The sequence below is a fragment of the Hemicordylus capensis genome, chromosome 1, assembly GCF_027244095.1.
Source record: "Hemicordylus capensis ecotype Gifberg chromosome 1, rHemCap1.1.pri, whole genome shotgun sequence".
NCBI classification, from domain to species: domain Eukaryota; kingdom Metazoa; phylum Chordata; class Lepidosauria; order Squamata; family Cordylidae; genus Hemicordylus; species Hemicordylus capensis.
Window position 1 is genome coordinate 403,956,214 of NC_069657.1, and position 16,721 is coordinate 403,972,934.

General features: G+C 40.3%; 1 protein-coding gene across 8 annotated transcripts in view; it reads left to right on the forward strand.

Annotated features, from left to right (window-relative positions):
• Positions 1-16,721, forward strand: part of BABAM2 (BRISC and BRCA1 A complex member 2) — a 224,658-nt gene that overhangs the window by 132,182 nt on the left and 75,755 nt on the right. For all 8 annotated transcript variants that reach the window (XR_008318845.1, XM_053305982.1, XM_053305967.1 and 5 more), the window contains exon 8: positions 15,813-15,912. Coding sequence is in view for 7 of the 8 variants with exons in the window: in XM_053305982.1 (XP_053161957.1) it covers positions 15,813-15,912 (100 nt within the window). In the remaining variant the exon portion in view is untranslated. The remainder of the gene's footprint in view (positions 1-15,812; positions 15,913-16,721) is intronic.

Below are 16,721 nucleotides of genomic sequence, written 5' to 3' on the forward strand. Positions count from 1 at the left end.
GAATGATCCAGAGGAGAACTGGGCGAAAGTGTTGTGGTCAGATGAGACCAAAATCGAGCTCTTTGGCATCAACTCAACTCGCCGTGTGTGGAGGAGGAGGAATGCTGCCTATGAGCCCAAGAACACCATCCCCACCGTCAAACATGGAGGTGGAGACATTATGCTTTGGGGGTGTTTTTCTGCTAAGGGGACAGGACACGTTCACCGCATCGAAGGGACGATGGACGGGACCATGTACCGTCAGATCTTGGGTGAGCGCCTCCTTCCCTCAGCCAGGGCATTGAGAATGGGTCGTGGATGGGTATTCCAGCATGACAATGACCCAAAACACACAGCCAAGGCAACAAAGGAGTGGCTCAAGAAGAAGCACATGAAGGTCCTGGAGTGGCCCAGCCATTCTCCAGACCTTAATCCCATAGAAAATCTGTGGAGGGAGCTGAAGGTTTGGGTTGCCAAACATCAGCCTCGAAACCTTTCTGACTTGGAGAGGATCTGCAAAGAGGAGTAGAACAACATCCCTCCTGGGTTGTGTGCAAACCTGGTGGCCAACCTCAAGAAATGTCAGACCTCTGTGATTGCCAACAAGGGTTTTGCCAACAAGTACTAAGACATCTTTTGTGAAGGAATCGAATACTTATTTCCCTCACTACAATGCAAATCCATCGCTGACTTTTGGGCACTGGGCTTTTGAGGGTTTGTTTGTTGTTATTCTGTCTCTCACAGCTACAATAAACCTACCATTCCAATTATAGCCTGGTCATTTCTGTGTCAGAGGGCAAACGGACAAAATCAGCAGGGATCAAATACTTATTTCCCTCACTGTATGTCATAGAACTTTTTATTAATGTGTTTGTAAAAGAACCATTTAAAATTTTGTAGGATTTCAACTTCAGACATTATTTCTTTGATTGAATAATGATCATACTTTATATGGTAAATTTGAATCACAGTACATTTGAATCTGAGAAAGAAAGATCTACTTCTTTTGGACATTTCATTTTGGAATTATAGATCTGATTACTGTTTAAAATCTGTTGAGAACAATAACAGTTAAGATGAATATACTAAAATATATATTTAAACTGGTGTAGTGCATTCTGCTAATTTCAGTGGCAGGGTTCATCCAAAATTTAGTATCTGTAGGTAATCAGGAGGTATAATATTCAGAATTTCTTCTAAAAACTAGAAGAAATTTTTTCACCAAGCATATTGCAGTATAAAAAGTGGCGCATTCAGCTAATTTCAAGGGCAGGATTGTATATGCAAAAATCTGGTATCTGTCAGTCATCATAGAAACATATGGAACTGCCTTATACACAAAAAAAAATATCTAACAGTCATAAGAACAAAAATACTCATGAGAAATAAATTAAGAAAACTGTACTTGAATCAATGAATCATAAAAATGATGATAATATATGAGAACACTAATAAATAACAAAAAATGATAAATAGTATCTGACCAAGCAAAACACTATATGATACAATTCATGATATATACATCTTTATATATAACGCATAACATTATAACACAACGGAAATCCAATGAATAACTGTTTTGCAGAACTTTATTAAGTGTCCAAGTATAAATCCCAAACTATTTCTTGTAAAAGCCGGCAGCATCTTCAATGTGAGATTTAAAATCATGTAGAAGACCCTTGAAAACATTAAATGAGGGAGGCGAAAAGAGAGTTTGAGGAACATTTAGCTAAAAGCATCAAGGGGAATAACAAAAACTTCTTTAAATACATCAGAAGCAGGAAACCTGCCAAGGAGGCAGTTGCACCATTAGACAATGAGGGAGTGAAAGGGATTATTAAGGAGGATATGGAGGTTGCAGAGAAGCTAAATGAGTTCTTTGTGTCCACCTTCACGGCAGAGGATGCTGAGCTTATACCTGTTCCTGAACCAGGCTTTTCAGGGATGGCAGCTAAAGAACTGAGCCAGATAGAAGTGATGAGAGATGATGTTCTTAACTGTCTGGAAAAACTGAAAACTAACAAATCACCAAGGCCAGATGGTATCCATCCAAGAGTCCTCAAAGAACTCAAATGTGAAATTGCTGACCTCCTTGCAAAAATATATAACTTATCCCTGCAATCAGGTGCTGTACCAGAGGACTGGAGAGTAGCAAATGTAACACCGATTTTCAAGAAGGGATCCAGGGGTGATCCAGGAAATTACAGGCCGGTTAGCTTAACATCCGTTCCAGGCAAATTGATGGAAAGCATCCTCAAGGATAAAATTGTAAAGCACCTAGAAGAACAGGTCCTGCTGGGAGTAAACTAGCATGGGTTTTGCAAAGGTAAATCTTGCCTGACCAACCTTTTGGACTTCTTTGAGAGTGTTAACAAGTGTGTGGATCAAGGTGATCCAGTTGACATAGTCTACCTGGACTTCCAAAAAACTTTAGACAAAGTTCCTCATCAAAGACTCCTGAGGAAACTTAGCAGTCATGGGATAAGGGGACAAGTACATGTGTGGATTGCTAACTGGTTGGAAGAGAGGAAACAGAGGGTATGTATAAATGGAGAGTTTTCACAATGGAGGGAAGTAAGAAGTGGGGTCCCCCAGGGATCTGTACTGGGCCCGGTGCTTTTTAATTTATTCATAAATGATCTAGAAGCAGAGGTGAGCAGCAAGGTGGCCAAATTTGCAGATGATACCAAACTCTTTCAGATAGTGAAATCCATAACTGATTGTGAAGAGCTCCAGAAGGATCTCTCCAAACTGGGTGAGTGGGCAACAAAGTGGCAAATACGGTTCAATGTTGGCAAGTGTAAAGTGGTGCACATTGGGACGAAGAAGCCCAACTTCAAGTATATGCTGATGGGATCCGAGCTGTCGGTGACGGACCAGGAGAGGGATCTTGGGGTCGTGGTGGACAGCTCATTGAAAGTGTCGACTCGATGTGCAGCAGCTGTGAAAAAGGCAAATTCCATGCTAGGGATCATTAGGAAGGGGATTGAAAATAAAACTGCTAATATTATCATGCCCTTATACAAAACTAAGGTGTGGCCACACATGGAGTACTGTGTACAATTCTGGTCACCACATCTAAAAAAGGATATTGTAGAACTGGAAAAGGTGCAGAAGAGGGTAACCAAGATGATCAAGGGCCTAGAGCACCTTTCTTATGAGGCTAGGCTAAAACACCTGGGGCTATTTAGTTTAGAAAAAAGACGACTGCGGGGAGACCTGATAGAGGTCTATAAAATCATGCATGGTGTGGAGAAAGTGGATAGAGAGAAATTCTTCTCCCTCTCCCATAACACTAGAACCAGGGGTCATCCCATGAAATTGATTGCCAGGAAATCTAGGACCAGCAAACAGAAATACTTTTTCACACAATGCATAATCAACTTGTGGAATTCTCTGCCATGAGATGTGGTGACAGCCAACAACCTGGATGGCTTTAAGAGGGGTTTGGATAACTTCATGGAGGAGAGGTCTATTGATGGCTACTAGTCGGAGGACTGTGGGCCACCTCCAGCCTCGTTGATGGGGTGCCTCTGGGTACCAGTTGCAGGGGCGTAACAGCAGGAGAGGCACAAGCTGCTAATTTGTGTATTGTCTAACCCATTTAAACAAAATTGGGTACAGTTGTAGTGAGTGACATGCAGGGCCACCTCAATGGCATAGTTTGTGATGATGTCATCCACACCAATTTAAGATGGCGGACGCATAAACTTTTGAAGTGTAAGTGGACTGACTTGTGAACCACTTAACTGATTTGAACCAAATTTGCTACAGCTGTAGGGATGCACAGGGACATCCCAACAGCATAGTTTGTAATGATATCATCTGCCCCAATCCAAGATGGTGGACATGTGAACATTTGAGGCACAAGTGGGCTAACTTGTGGACTGTCTAACTGATTTGAATCAAATTAGGCACAGTTGTAGTGAGTGACACACAGGGACACCTCAGTGGTGTAGCTTGTGATGATGTCATCCACTCTGATGCAAGATGGCAGAACCATGAACTTTTGAGGTGCAAGTGAGCTAACCTTAACTGATTTTAGTCAAAATTGCTGCAGCTGTAGGGACACATAGGGACACCTCAACTGCGAAGAATGTGATGATTTCATCCACTCCATTTCAAGATGGTGGACAGGTAAACATTTGAGGTGCAAGTACACTAACTTGAGGACTATCTAAGCAATTTTAACCAAATTTGGTACAACTGTAGTGAGTGACACACCAGGGACACCTCCACAATGTAGTTTGTAATGCTGTCATCCACCCTGATCCAAGATGGCGGACGCATGAACATTTGAGGTGCAAGAGATCTAACTTGTGGGCCTCGATTTGAACCAAATCTAGTCCAGTTGTTGAGTGAGTGAGTATGTATGTATGTATTTAACATATTTCTATACCACCCAAAACGCAAGTTCTCTGGGCAGTTTACAATAGTGAAACGAAAGTAGGCTGATCAGTTCTTGCTAGAACAACTTGTTATTTCTCTTCTGTGTTTAAGGTTTTTATTTTGATGTTGCTGCTATTGTTCATGCTACTGTCACTTTCATTTGCCTGGATTGTATATCTAGGAAGTCCCCAACTTCCAAGTCCAGTATACTTGAAGGACCGCCTGCTCCCAAGGGTTGCCGCCCGCTTGACGAGGTCATCTGAGAGGGCTCTGCTCCGGGTGCCGACAATGAGGGAGGCTCGGTTGTCGTGCACGTGGGACAGGGCCTTCTCTGTTGGTGCCCCCAGACTCTGGAATGCTCTCCTCAAAGATTCGCTCCTCAGTCTCCATCACAGCTTTTAGAAAGAGTTTAAAATCTTGGCTTTTTGCCCAGGTTTTTATTTGATTGTCTCTGCTGCTGCTCTTTGCACTCTGTATTGCTTTTATGCTTTTATTTTAAAATTTTAATCAGATTTGTTTTATATTTTTTGCTTAATATTTTAATTGTATCTTTTTTTCAATCGTGTTTTTAAATTTTGCTGTAAACCGCCTTGGGATTGTTTTAATGAAAGGTGGTATATAAATTTAACAACAAATAAATTAACTAACTAACTAACTTTTAAAAGCTATTTTATAAATCAGGTTTTCATAATGCATATAGTTCCCAAGAGGGATAACTTGTTTCTGTGTTTTGGTTTGTGTTCTGTAATTTGGGGATTTCATTCATGTAATATGGAGCTTTGTAATTATGGGTGTTTTTCAGTTAGGTGTTTAACTCATGAAGTGTAACACTAGAACCAGGGGTCATCCCATGAAATTGATTGCCAAGAAATGTAAGACCAGCAAAAGGATGTACTTCTTCACACAATGCATAATCAACTTGTGGAATTCTCTGTCACAAGATGTGACAGCCAACAAACTGGATGACTTTAAGAGGGGTTTGGATAACTTCATGGAGGAGAGGTCTATCAACGGCTACTAGTTGGAGGGCTATAGGCCACCTCCAGCCTCAGAGGCAGGATGCCTGTGAGTACCAGTTGCAGGGGAGTAACAGCAGGAGAGAGGGCATGCCCTCAACTCCTGCCTGTGGCTTCCAGCAGCATCTGGTGGGCCACTGTATGAAACAAGATGCTGGACTAGATGGGCCTTGGGACTGCTCCAGCGGGACTGTTCTTATGTTCTTAAGTGCCTGTATTTCATTTGTTGTGGATTTTACCTTTTGTTATAAGCTGCCTTGAGAGCTAATAGCTGAAAGTCAGGACATGAATGTTCTAAAATAATCAAACAGGTATTCCTAATGCTTCTTGATTAGTTTGCGGCCTTGGCATAATATGGTAGAAAGTTAGGAAGTGGTTGGTTGAACCTTTCTCGTTATAAAAACTAGCAAATTGTCCACTGTTATAGCAAGGAGGTCTTGTATTTTGCAAGGGCAGTTGGGAGGCATAGCATGCAAGTTGAGAAAAATGGGAACCCTGTGAAGAATAGGGCTGTGGTCACAAGTATATTTCCTCCTTCTTGTCTTGGTGTCCGCACTGTCTTTCAAGGAGGATGACAGTAGGAACATAGCAACATTCTGTGTCAAGAAGTGAGAAGTGATTAACGACATCGCTGTGGGGAGCTTATGGGTGCATACTGATTGAGACTCTGGGTGATATGCAGCAAAGAATTTGCTGAAAAGGGCACATGTAAGATTTCTGATTAAAAACTGGGAACAGAGTAAGACAGGGTTTTTGTATGTTACTGAGAAATGACAAAGGTGGATGTGTCAATGATGTGCATGTCTGCTTTTCATGCTTCTAGTACAACATCCAAAGAGGATATTTGTCATTTTCCCACTAGTATTGGCCCTAAAGTACACCTCACTCATCTCTCCATGGAGGAAGTATTACGTAATATATATCACACCAGAAGCAGCTCCTTACAAAGCATGTACAATTATATTAGTATCCAGTTTCAGCTTAAAAACCTCCTCCAGCAAGGAAAATCTGTGAAAATATCATGCTGAAGCAAGAAACTAATGTTTTCCCACTTACTTTCACATATGGGTTTTGAGTTCTGATATCATACTTCTCTCACCCATTCTCACCCATGGATATTTGCTTTGAGGAGGAAAAACCTATTGCATTTTATTTTGAATACAATTCTATTCAAAATTGTTCCTGGTACTTTTAAATGGAGAAAGTCAATTTCTGCATATTAAGGTGATGGTGATGATGACAAACAACTATTGTTCAAGTAGGGTAAGCACAGAATTGGGTCATAGAGTTTAAATGCTGGAACACAAAAGAAATATAACACTTACTGCCTTCACTGAAGATGTTAAGGGGCCTCTTAAAAGTTCAGAAACAGTCTGTCCATTAGCCATGTGGAAAAGGAAATGTAAAAGTAAGGCAAGCTTATATAACTGAGCTAAAAGCTGTAGTGTATTCAAAATATTCTGTATGCTTTTAAAAGGATACAACATTGTTTGTGCAGCTTAGAAGAGCCAAGTTAATAAATGCCATATGGACTTTTCTGTAGAATACTTGGGAGATAAACATGATAGTCTTTTCTAAAGTGCAATGACTCATGTTTGTTACCTTCGGCCAGTTCAAAAGTGGGGGGATCTCTTTAAGGACAGGGGAGTGTGCTCTTATCCCTCCCCCTGCATTCCACACACACAAACACCCGCATTGACAGTGGGGTGGTAGCGCACCTCCTTGCCACCCCAGTGCCTCCTTGGACCGGAAGTGACTGGAAGTTGTCACTGCACATGTGCAAGTACTGTGGCAACTTCCGATCATTTTCGGTATGAGGAGGCACTGAGATGGCAAGGAGGTATGCTGCCGCCCTGCCGGGCTGTTTTAAAAGGCAGCGCTGGTGGGTGGGGAATGCGGAGGGAGGGTTAAGAACACTCTCCCCCATCCTTTAAAGAGATGCCCCCAACCTTCAAACTGGCAGGTGCCAGTTCCGTGCACACCACTAGTTACTGGTCATACTATCTGTAACAAATCAGCTTTGCGAGTGGTAGCTTAAAGGGGACACAGAAAAAGTTCCTTTAATCAATTATGATAATACCTTAGTGTTCAAGCTATGATAAAGCAGACTGTCTGAATTTGATCTGCTTCAATATCAGTTGCTTCTGCCTAGACATGTGCAAGCAGCTTATTTCTTGGTGAGTCACCACAATTGCGCATATCCTCTTTTATGCATCATATGCAGATTACAGCAACATAAAACAAAAAAGAAAAAGGTTGAGGAATAAACTGCATCATAATCAAATAGATGGTGATTTTGTTTGGCAATACATTTCATTTGCTTCTTTTATAGAGCTTGTACCATATGGGCTGCTTTTTTTACCAAAGTGATGGATGATAGAAGAGAAAGATTTGATTCCTTTCATTTGTGATTATCAAATATCAGTATAAGCGTGCGTCTATTATAAGCCTGTAGAAGCGATGTACACGATTTATTTATTTATTTATTTAACATATTTTTATACCGCCCAAAACTTACATCTCTGGGCGGTCTTATAAATGTTCCCATGTCATTTGACCAACACAATCTCTCACAAAGACCTTCACATGATATTATAATGCAAAGAACATCCACAAATAGTGGATGCAGTTATTTCTTATGTCACTCTCTGTGTCAGATGTGCATAGTACATTAAAATATTCAGATGTGTGCATAGTACATTCAGATACGAAGTTGCAGGTGATGCTACCTACTGCTGCAAGCTCTGAGTATCTATTAATGCTGACTTGAAAAGTTGGGCCTTGATTATTATGAAAAGTGAAAAGCGAAATTTTACAAACATGTATTGACATTAAGAAATGGCTTATGCTGATGATAAAAGCTGGGCACAACACTGGCTTTCAGATTTTCCTTTTTGTACAAGGAAGACTAATGACTACTAAAAATTTCTATATAGCTTAGAGTATCTTTCTAAAGCAATCTACAAATTGTTTTATATCATGTAAGCAGCTTTTAAATAGCAACTTTGTGTTAAATATCAACTTCTGTATATACTGCACTAAACATTGTTGACTTCAGTTTTAGATTGTTATAATGCTTTTGAAAAGAGAACCTGCAGAATTATCAAAGGATTTACACTTTTATGGTAAACAAAGCTAAAGGTTTGCTAAGTCATCTGCCTTCCATACAGAAATAAATTACTCCCAATTTATAATGTGTTTTAGCTTTAATTATAGGGTTTGCTCATCCATTCACTCTGTGTTAACAACATAAAATAAATCTTTGCAGTTTTGTTTGTTTTATGGAAACTGTAACTTGGCTCAAGTAGTATTTCGCTTGAATCTTGGTTCTCTTACATTTTAAGGCTGCAGTCTGAAATCAAGGATTTATGTATTCAGGATACTGGTGCCACTGATGCTTTTTTAGCTTACTTTCCAGTAGGCTTATGAGATCACCCGGCATTCTCTGTGTGTGTCTGTGTGTCCTCCCTCCCCTATCAACTTTGCAATGCCTGGACCAATATGAACCAAATTGGGTACAGTTTTAGGGATACATAGGGACACCTCAACTGTGTAGTTTGTGATGATGTCATCCACCCCAATCCAAGATGGACGCGTAAATTTTTTTAAGATGGCAGGCGCAAGTGGGCTAACTTGTGAACTGCCTAACTGATTTGAAAGAAATTGGGTACAGCTGTAGGGACACATAGGGATGCCCTAATGGCGTGGAGTGTGATGATGTCATCCATTCCAGTTCAGAATGGTGGCCACATGAACATCTGAGGTGCAATCAGACTAATTTGTGGACTGCCTAACCCATTTGAACCAGATTGGGTACAGTTGAAGTGAGTGACACACAGGGACACCTCAATGGCATAGTTTGTGATGATGTTATCCACACCGATTCAAGATGGCAGAACCATAAACTTTTGAGGCGCAAGTGCACTTAACTTGTGGACAGTCTAATCAATTTGAACTAAATTTGCTACAGCCGTATGGACACATAGGGATGCCCCAATGGTGTAATTTGTGATTATATAATCCACCGTGATCCAAGATGATGGATGCATGAACAGGACCAGAATTCCGTCGTTCGTGTTTTATTCTAGACAAAAGCAGAAATGCTGCACTGTTAATAATATGATAGGGAGGTTTTGGCTTATGGGCAAATGAATCTGAAAATGATAAACTGACAGCGAATTTGGGTCTAGGAGTCTCAAGACAGCTTTTGTGGTCACATTCCTTTTTTGATGTGGTTCCTTATGTGTCCTCTGACAAACAGGGTAATATATAAAAAATTATAAATCTGAAAGAGAGCGAGAAAGAGATAAAAGGAACTGCTTAGTAATAAAAAGAAAAGAAGTAAGAAAACACAGATGGAAATAAAAGACAATTAATACCAGTCCATTTTCAAATGAAGGGAGGGGAAAGGAGAGTAAAGTAGGAATGGGGTCCCCCCCCCCGCTTTCTTGCTCATTTCAGGATGCTGTTTGATTTCAAACATCATGAATTACCTGTAAAGAGCAGCCATTTCCAAACAAAATAGGATGAATTATGTGTTTGGAGAGTCATGAACGATGTGTGCTGACAGTAGAAATGGTTCTAGAGAACAGACAATAAAGCATGCCTTATGTCAGTAGTAAATGGAATTGGACAGGCTTTGACATTGGCCAGTTGAATGAACTGGTCTTGTGGTAGCAAGCATGACTTGTCCCCTTAGCTAAGCAGAGTCTGCCCTGGTTGCATATGAATGGGAGAGTAAACGTGTGAGCACTGTAAGATATTCCCTTTAGGGGATGGAGCCACTCTGGGAAGAGCAGAAGGTTCCAAGTTCCCTCCCTGGCAGCATCTCCAAGAAAGGGCTGAGAGAGATTCCTGCCTGCAACCTTGGAGAAACCGCTGCCAGTCTGTGTAGACAATACTGAGCTAGATGGATCAGTGGTCTGACTCAGTATATGGCAGCCTCCTATGTTCCTGTGCTCCTAACAAGTATTTTGAGTTTTAAAAAAACACCCAAATACAACATGTTTCCTATATGTGGGCACATATCATCGTTAAGCAAATTTCCAAACATATGGTTCGCAATCACTCACATGCCTTTCCCCAGCAGCAAGGTGGGGCTGGCTTCCCACGAGTCCCCTTACTGGTCGCATGTGGCCTGCTGCAGCAGCAGCATCATTTTGGGGTTGCTTTGCTGAACCACCAGCCTGTCTATTTGCTTTGCCTTTAAGTTGCTGCTGTGGAGGAGAGTTGGGGAATGGGCCACAACCCCCGATGTTAAAAATGTTTTGTTTTTGTTGCTCCGTACATAAATCGGGCTATGTTACAATGCCTAATGAAGAACCCGAATGGCTGGGATTATTGGCTTTGTGGCTTGAGCCGGGGGGGGGGGTGGGGGCGGGCAGGGCTTCGCGGTGGCAAATTCCTTCTGCCTATGGGCGGCAAAAGGGTTAATCCACCCCTGGAGCCATGTATGCTATTTTTGTGTTGTACCACATGCCAGCTTTAACCCATTTCTAATGAGAGTATATCTCTAGTGTATAAACTCTTCAAAGGATCCCTTTTGATTTCAGATCTCTGAAATATTTTAACATGTGGTTATTTGTTAAGTAATTAGATTTCTCTTTGCATTGTTGGAAATAAATTAGGTATACGCAACAAAAACTTATTTTCATTTTGCTTTGTACTTTCTCTGTGAAATCAATTTAAGAAATGAAATTTAATGAAGTGAGAACTGTGATGTACTGATTTTCTTTCTCTTTAAAAAAAAATAATCTCATCTTTTCTAAGGTTTCCTGGTACTTGCCTTTTTTCGCTTAAGATTTATACTGTGAATACTGGAAAAAATAACCACAAATATGAGTGTACTTTAAGCAGTCAGCAAATAAAACTTTAGAAAATGATTTACACTAAGTAGTGGGGGGTGGGTTTCCCCTCAGAGAAGCAGAATAGTCTAGATGTGTTTTACAGATCTTGATATTAGCCAGAAAAAAAGTGATACTGCAGAAAAGTAAAGCAGAAGATAAATGTATATGTTGTTAGAGCTCATCAAAAGAATTAATAGTATTCTCTAGAGAACATTTGCCTTTATCACTGATTAGACCACTTACAAGATTGGTTCAGTTTGAAATGACCAGGGTATGCTTTCCAAAATTTGACCTTACTGAGATAATAAAAATCAAAGGACTCTATTTCGCTTGATTCCTGCCTCTAAGCTAAATAATTAACTTCAAGCTACAGTTGTCCTTTGATAGACCTGTAAGATATGGCCCAGAAAGAATACAATTTACTTTTCACTTAACCAGACGTTTGTTGTAGTTTCCCTAACTGGATCAACTGTTTAGCTGGTCCTGAAACATGCAGGTTAGAAACAACTATATTTATAAGCCTGCCTTAGCACACGAGTCTTGAACAACTGTGAAACAACTTGGAATGGACTTGAATGTATTAATGTGCTGTTTGTGGTATTCTTTTAAAGCATATTCTAGTGCAGAATCCTAAGAACTGTGGGAACTTCTCTATCTCTTCTTCCTTCCTCCCTCCCCCTGCTGTATAGAGTTGGCCTGACCAATTGGAGAACGTGAATATGACATTTCTAGAATAAAGATATCTCTACTCCTACTTGTCTGGACAGAATGCTGCTTTAACTGTTATTTTTACAAGCATTCATTTATACTGCAGCTGCTACAGCTGAGTACAGGATCAGGTTGACCATGTGCTTTTCATTGCCACTGCTAAGATCTTATCAGCTTTCGTACTTTCTGTAATCTAATCTTACTGTTTTAATGTTTGTTTCTTCTCTAGACTTGTTAGTTTTCTTTCCTTGTTCTTGCAGATATTTGCCTCACACATTTCAAGTAGTTAAGGAGACATCTTCAACACATAAGAAGTTGTGTATTTGTTAGTTGTTAAATGTAGAGTTTGCAATATGACAGTTTCTTTTCTCTTCACAATACATTACATCCTACACATCATAGTTTAAATTTTATATGTATTTTCCCCTTCTTTTCCCCTTCTTTATTTTTCCCATCTTTTCCCCAAGATGGTTGTCTTGCGCAACATACCAGTGCCTCTGAGAAAGTGACAGTATTATCATCCATTGTACCTATTCTTTGTTGGTCAGTGGACTCTTAACCCAACAACTATGTAGTTGTCTGACTGAGACAGTTCAAACTGGCCACATTTTTTTAAAAACTCCAACAATCTTTGTAAGAGATTGTGTTGGTCAAATGACATGGGAACATTTATAAAACCGCCCAGAGATGTAAGTTTTGGGCGGTATAAAAATACGTTAAATAAATAAAAATAAAGACATTTTTGGTGTTGAAAGATCTTTATATTCTCTTTGGGAAACTATCAGATAATAATCATTGCTTACTGTAGTGGTAACAACACTGCATTTGCTTTTCTGATTTGGATGTGAAGTTTGATATGGTGGTATTCAGCCACAACAAAATCTACTACTGGAGGGTGGCTTGGTTCAGGGTAATATAATAGGATACATTTTGAATTATTAATTTTTTAGAAGGTGGTTGAAGGGGGAGAAAAGTCAAGTGAGAGGTTGCTTTGTAATGCAGCACATATCTTGTGTGCCAGAGATCCCAGTTTCAGCCTCTTCCATTTCCATTGGAAGGGTCTTGTGTAGGCTGGAAAAGACCCCTGACTGAGCTCTTGAGGAACTGCTGGCACTCAGATTAAATAATACTGGACTAGACAAATGAATGGTCTATGTTTGCAGTCTTCCTTCAGATGTTTGATAGACTGTCTCCTAAATTGAACTGTAACCCCTTGATTGTTTTTCTACCTGGTGAACCTCAAGGGAGAGTTACATGTAGATCAGCCAGGGAAAGGTGGGAATCAGGTGGGAGACAGATGCCCCTCATTTGGGGCTGCGGTGATAGGTGTTAGGGCATGTTTTGCCCATACCGTATATCTTGTGACCTGCAAATTGGGGTATATTGATGCCATCTATATAAACAAAGATTCTGTATGATATATGTTCTGTATGATATATTCTGTATGATATATGTAGATCACCTTAAGTGGAGCAGTGTGGAAATGCTTGACTAACAAGCAAAAGCTTGCCAGTTCGAATCCCCGCTGGTATTATATTGGGCAGCAGCAATATAGGAAGATGCAGAAAGGCGGCATCATCTCAGACTGCATGGAAGGAGGCAATGGTAAACCCCTCCTGTATTCTACCCAAAGAAAATCACAGGGCTCTGTGGGCACCAGGAGTCGAAATCAACTTGACGACAGAGGAAATGGACAAGGGCATGCTTAAAGTGATAGGACCACTTCTCTCAATATATTCTTCAATATGCTTCTGGCAGAGGTGTGGATTTTATGGTTGTGTGATCTGGTGGGACTGAAAAGAATTATGTACAAGTTCCCAAGGAAATTGAATTGACTAGAGTTAAATTGCTTAGGTTGTTTAAATTTAAAAAAAAAAATTGTATACCGCCTTTCATAAGGTATCCCAAGGTGGTTTACAAAAGTTAAATTACAATAAAACCCCATATGAATAAAAATCACATTTAAAAGCTTATAATTAGTTAAACAGAAAAACTCATAAAACACCCAACCATAAAAAGACAAACGGAAGCAGGAGAGCTGAGATACTTGGCAGCCCCTAAGGGGTAAAAGCCTGAACAAATAAAACGGTTGTTAGTTGTTAGTTAAAAGCAGCCACACAGATGCCAAAGAGCGGATATTCACTGGGAGAGCATTGCAGAGCCTGGGGGCCACAACAGAGAAAGCCCTGTCCCACATGCATGCCAATTTAGCCTCTCTCAACATCAGCACACAGAGCAAAGGCCTCTCTGACAACATTGTTGGGCGGGCAGAAACCCTTGGAAGTAGATGGTCCATCAGGTATCCAGGGCCCAAAGAATTTAGGCTTTAGAGGTAATAATCAGCACCTTGAATTGGATCTGGAAACAAATTGGCAGCCAGTGCTGCTCTTTCAAAATAGGTGTAATATGCTCCAAGTGAGGAGTTCCAGAGAGAACCCTGGTAGCTGCAATCTGCACCAACTGAAGGGCACCCCCCACAACCACGACATAACTAAGGCATTAGTAACTGTGGCCAGACCTGCCTTCTCAAGAAAGGGGTGCAGCGGGTGCACTAACTGAAGCTGTGCAAAGGCGTCTCTAGCCACTGCCTCCCACTGAGCATCTAGAAGCAGAGCCGGGTCCAGCAATACCCCCAAGCTGCGCACTTTCTCTTTGAAGGGGAGGACAACATCCAGAGCTGGTTGAATTTCCTATCCAGGTTGGGTTTTTACTGACCAACAGCACCTCTGTCTTGTCTGGATTTAACCTCTGTTTGCCAGCCCACTTCCAGCACATCACTCCCTCCAGCCTCCGGTTCAGTACATCCACTGCTTCCCTAGGATCTGATGTTAGAGAAAGGTAGAGCTGTGTATCATCTGCATATTGATGACACTTCAGTACAAACCTCCTGATGACTTCTCCCAGCAAAGTCTTGGTTTCATGTAGATGTTAAACAGCATGGGGGACAATACTGTGTTAAATATAACACAGAAAACATTTTCCCTGTCCCTAGTCCATGATTAGATTTAGTGCCTGGTTATATTATAATCAGTTTCTCCAAGCAGTCTGATAAGCACACTAGAAATTATTGATAAGATTATCAAGTGATACTGTCACACAATGCATGATACTGTATTTGGCTCTTGGGAGCCACCCTAGGAATCTGGTTAAACTGAAGGGCAGTGTAAAATTAAATAAACTGCTCCAACAAGGAGAGACTTTTTTTAAAAAAATCTCATTCTGAAAGCCTCACCCCTTCACACTGAAGTTGATCAGATACTTGTTTAAGGTTCCCTCTATCATAAATAGTTAACTTATTTAATTTAATTCTTATAATGTTTTAACTTTTTATTGTTATTTATTTTAACCAATGTTTTAATTTGTCATTTATTTGTTTTAACTAAAGTTTTAACTTTTTGTTTTTGTTGTAAACAGATGTAAGTTTTGGGTGGTATAAAAATATGTAAAATAAAATAAAATGCTTTCTTGTGCAAGAGAAAAAAGCTCAAGAGAAGTTTTTGAAAATTGCATTCCTCGTCGTTTTATTCTCACAACTTCTGAATGAGGGTAGGTTATGTTGAGACACAGTGACGTGGCCAAAGCCAAGAAGTGATCTTTATCATTGAGAATGGACTTGTCTGACTCACTCACACGGAAACCTAAGCCACAGCTCTGTGTATTACTACACACTGTCATAATACTATTGCGTTTTTCATATTTTATATGTCATATGTTTTATATGGTATAATGTAGTACTAATACACTATATGAATTTGTAAACTATCCTGTGTTTGTTTAGGAGGTCAACATTGAATAAGTACAATAATTACAAATAATCTATTACAAAAGCCATAGGGACAATATACGATGTGATGCAATTAATTTGTTTTTCTAGTGCTCTTGGAGGATCTTCAGCCCTTCACATCCCTGCTTTTACAGGTGGAGGCTGCCTCATTGATTACGTGCCCCAAGTATGCCAACTGTTAACCAACAAGGTAATCTGGTACACAGAAGTTAATTATCTTTTTCTTCCTGAAGTGTTTTATGAAAATGTTAGGAATGCAAAGATCAGAATTCTAAAGCCAAGCAGATAATGCTGCATGAGTCAAAGGGTTTTTGAAACTGATGGAAATTTCAAAAGCAGTTCATGATGTGACCTGGGAATATTGGCTGACATCGAGACCGAATTACTCTTAATTAGTCCAATTGAAATTGTCATCCTTTAGAGTAACTCCTGAGTAGTACTTATGTTGGGTAACTTTGTATGTCATAAAAAATAAAGTCAGGTTCCCATTGAGTGTGCCTAAGTGCTTGGATTTGCCATAGTTGTTTGATCTTTGTCAAAATGTTTTGATTTCCTGTTGGTAGTACCATACTTGGAGAAAGATAAATTCTTCTGCCCATATCTTAAGAAGATAAGAAGAAGATCCAGTCCAGCATCCTGTTTCACACAGTAGGCCACCTGATGCCTCTGAGAAGCCCATAACGAAGAGGTGATGGCATGCCCTCTCTCTTGCTGTTGCTCCCCTACAACTGGTATTTAGAGGCCATCTTGCCTCTGAGGCTGGCCTGTAGTCACCAGACTAGTAGCCATTGATAGAACTGTCCTCCGTGAATTTGTCTAAGCCACTTTTAAAGCCATCCAAGCTAGTGGCCATCACCACATCCCGTGGCAGAAAATTCCATAGATTAATTGTGTACTTTGTGAAAAAGTACTTCCTTTTGTTGGTCCTAAATCTCCCAGCCTTCAGTTTCATGGATGACCCCTGGTTCTAATGTTGTGAGAGAGGGAGAGAAATTTCTC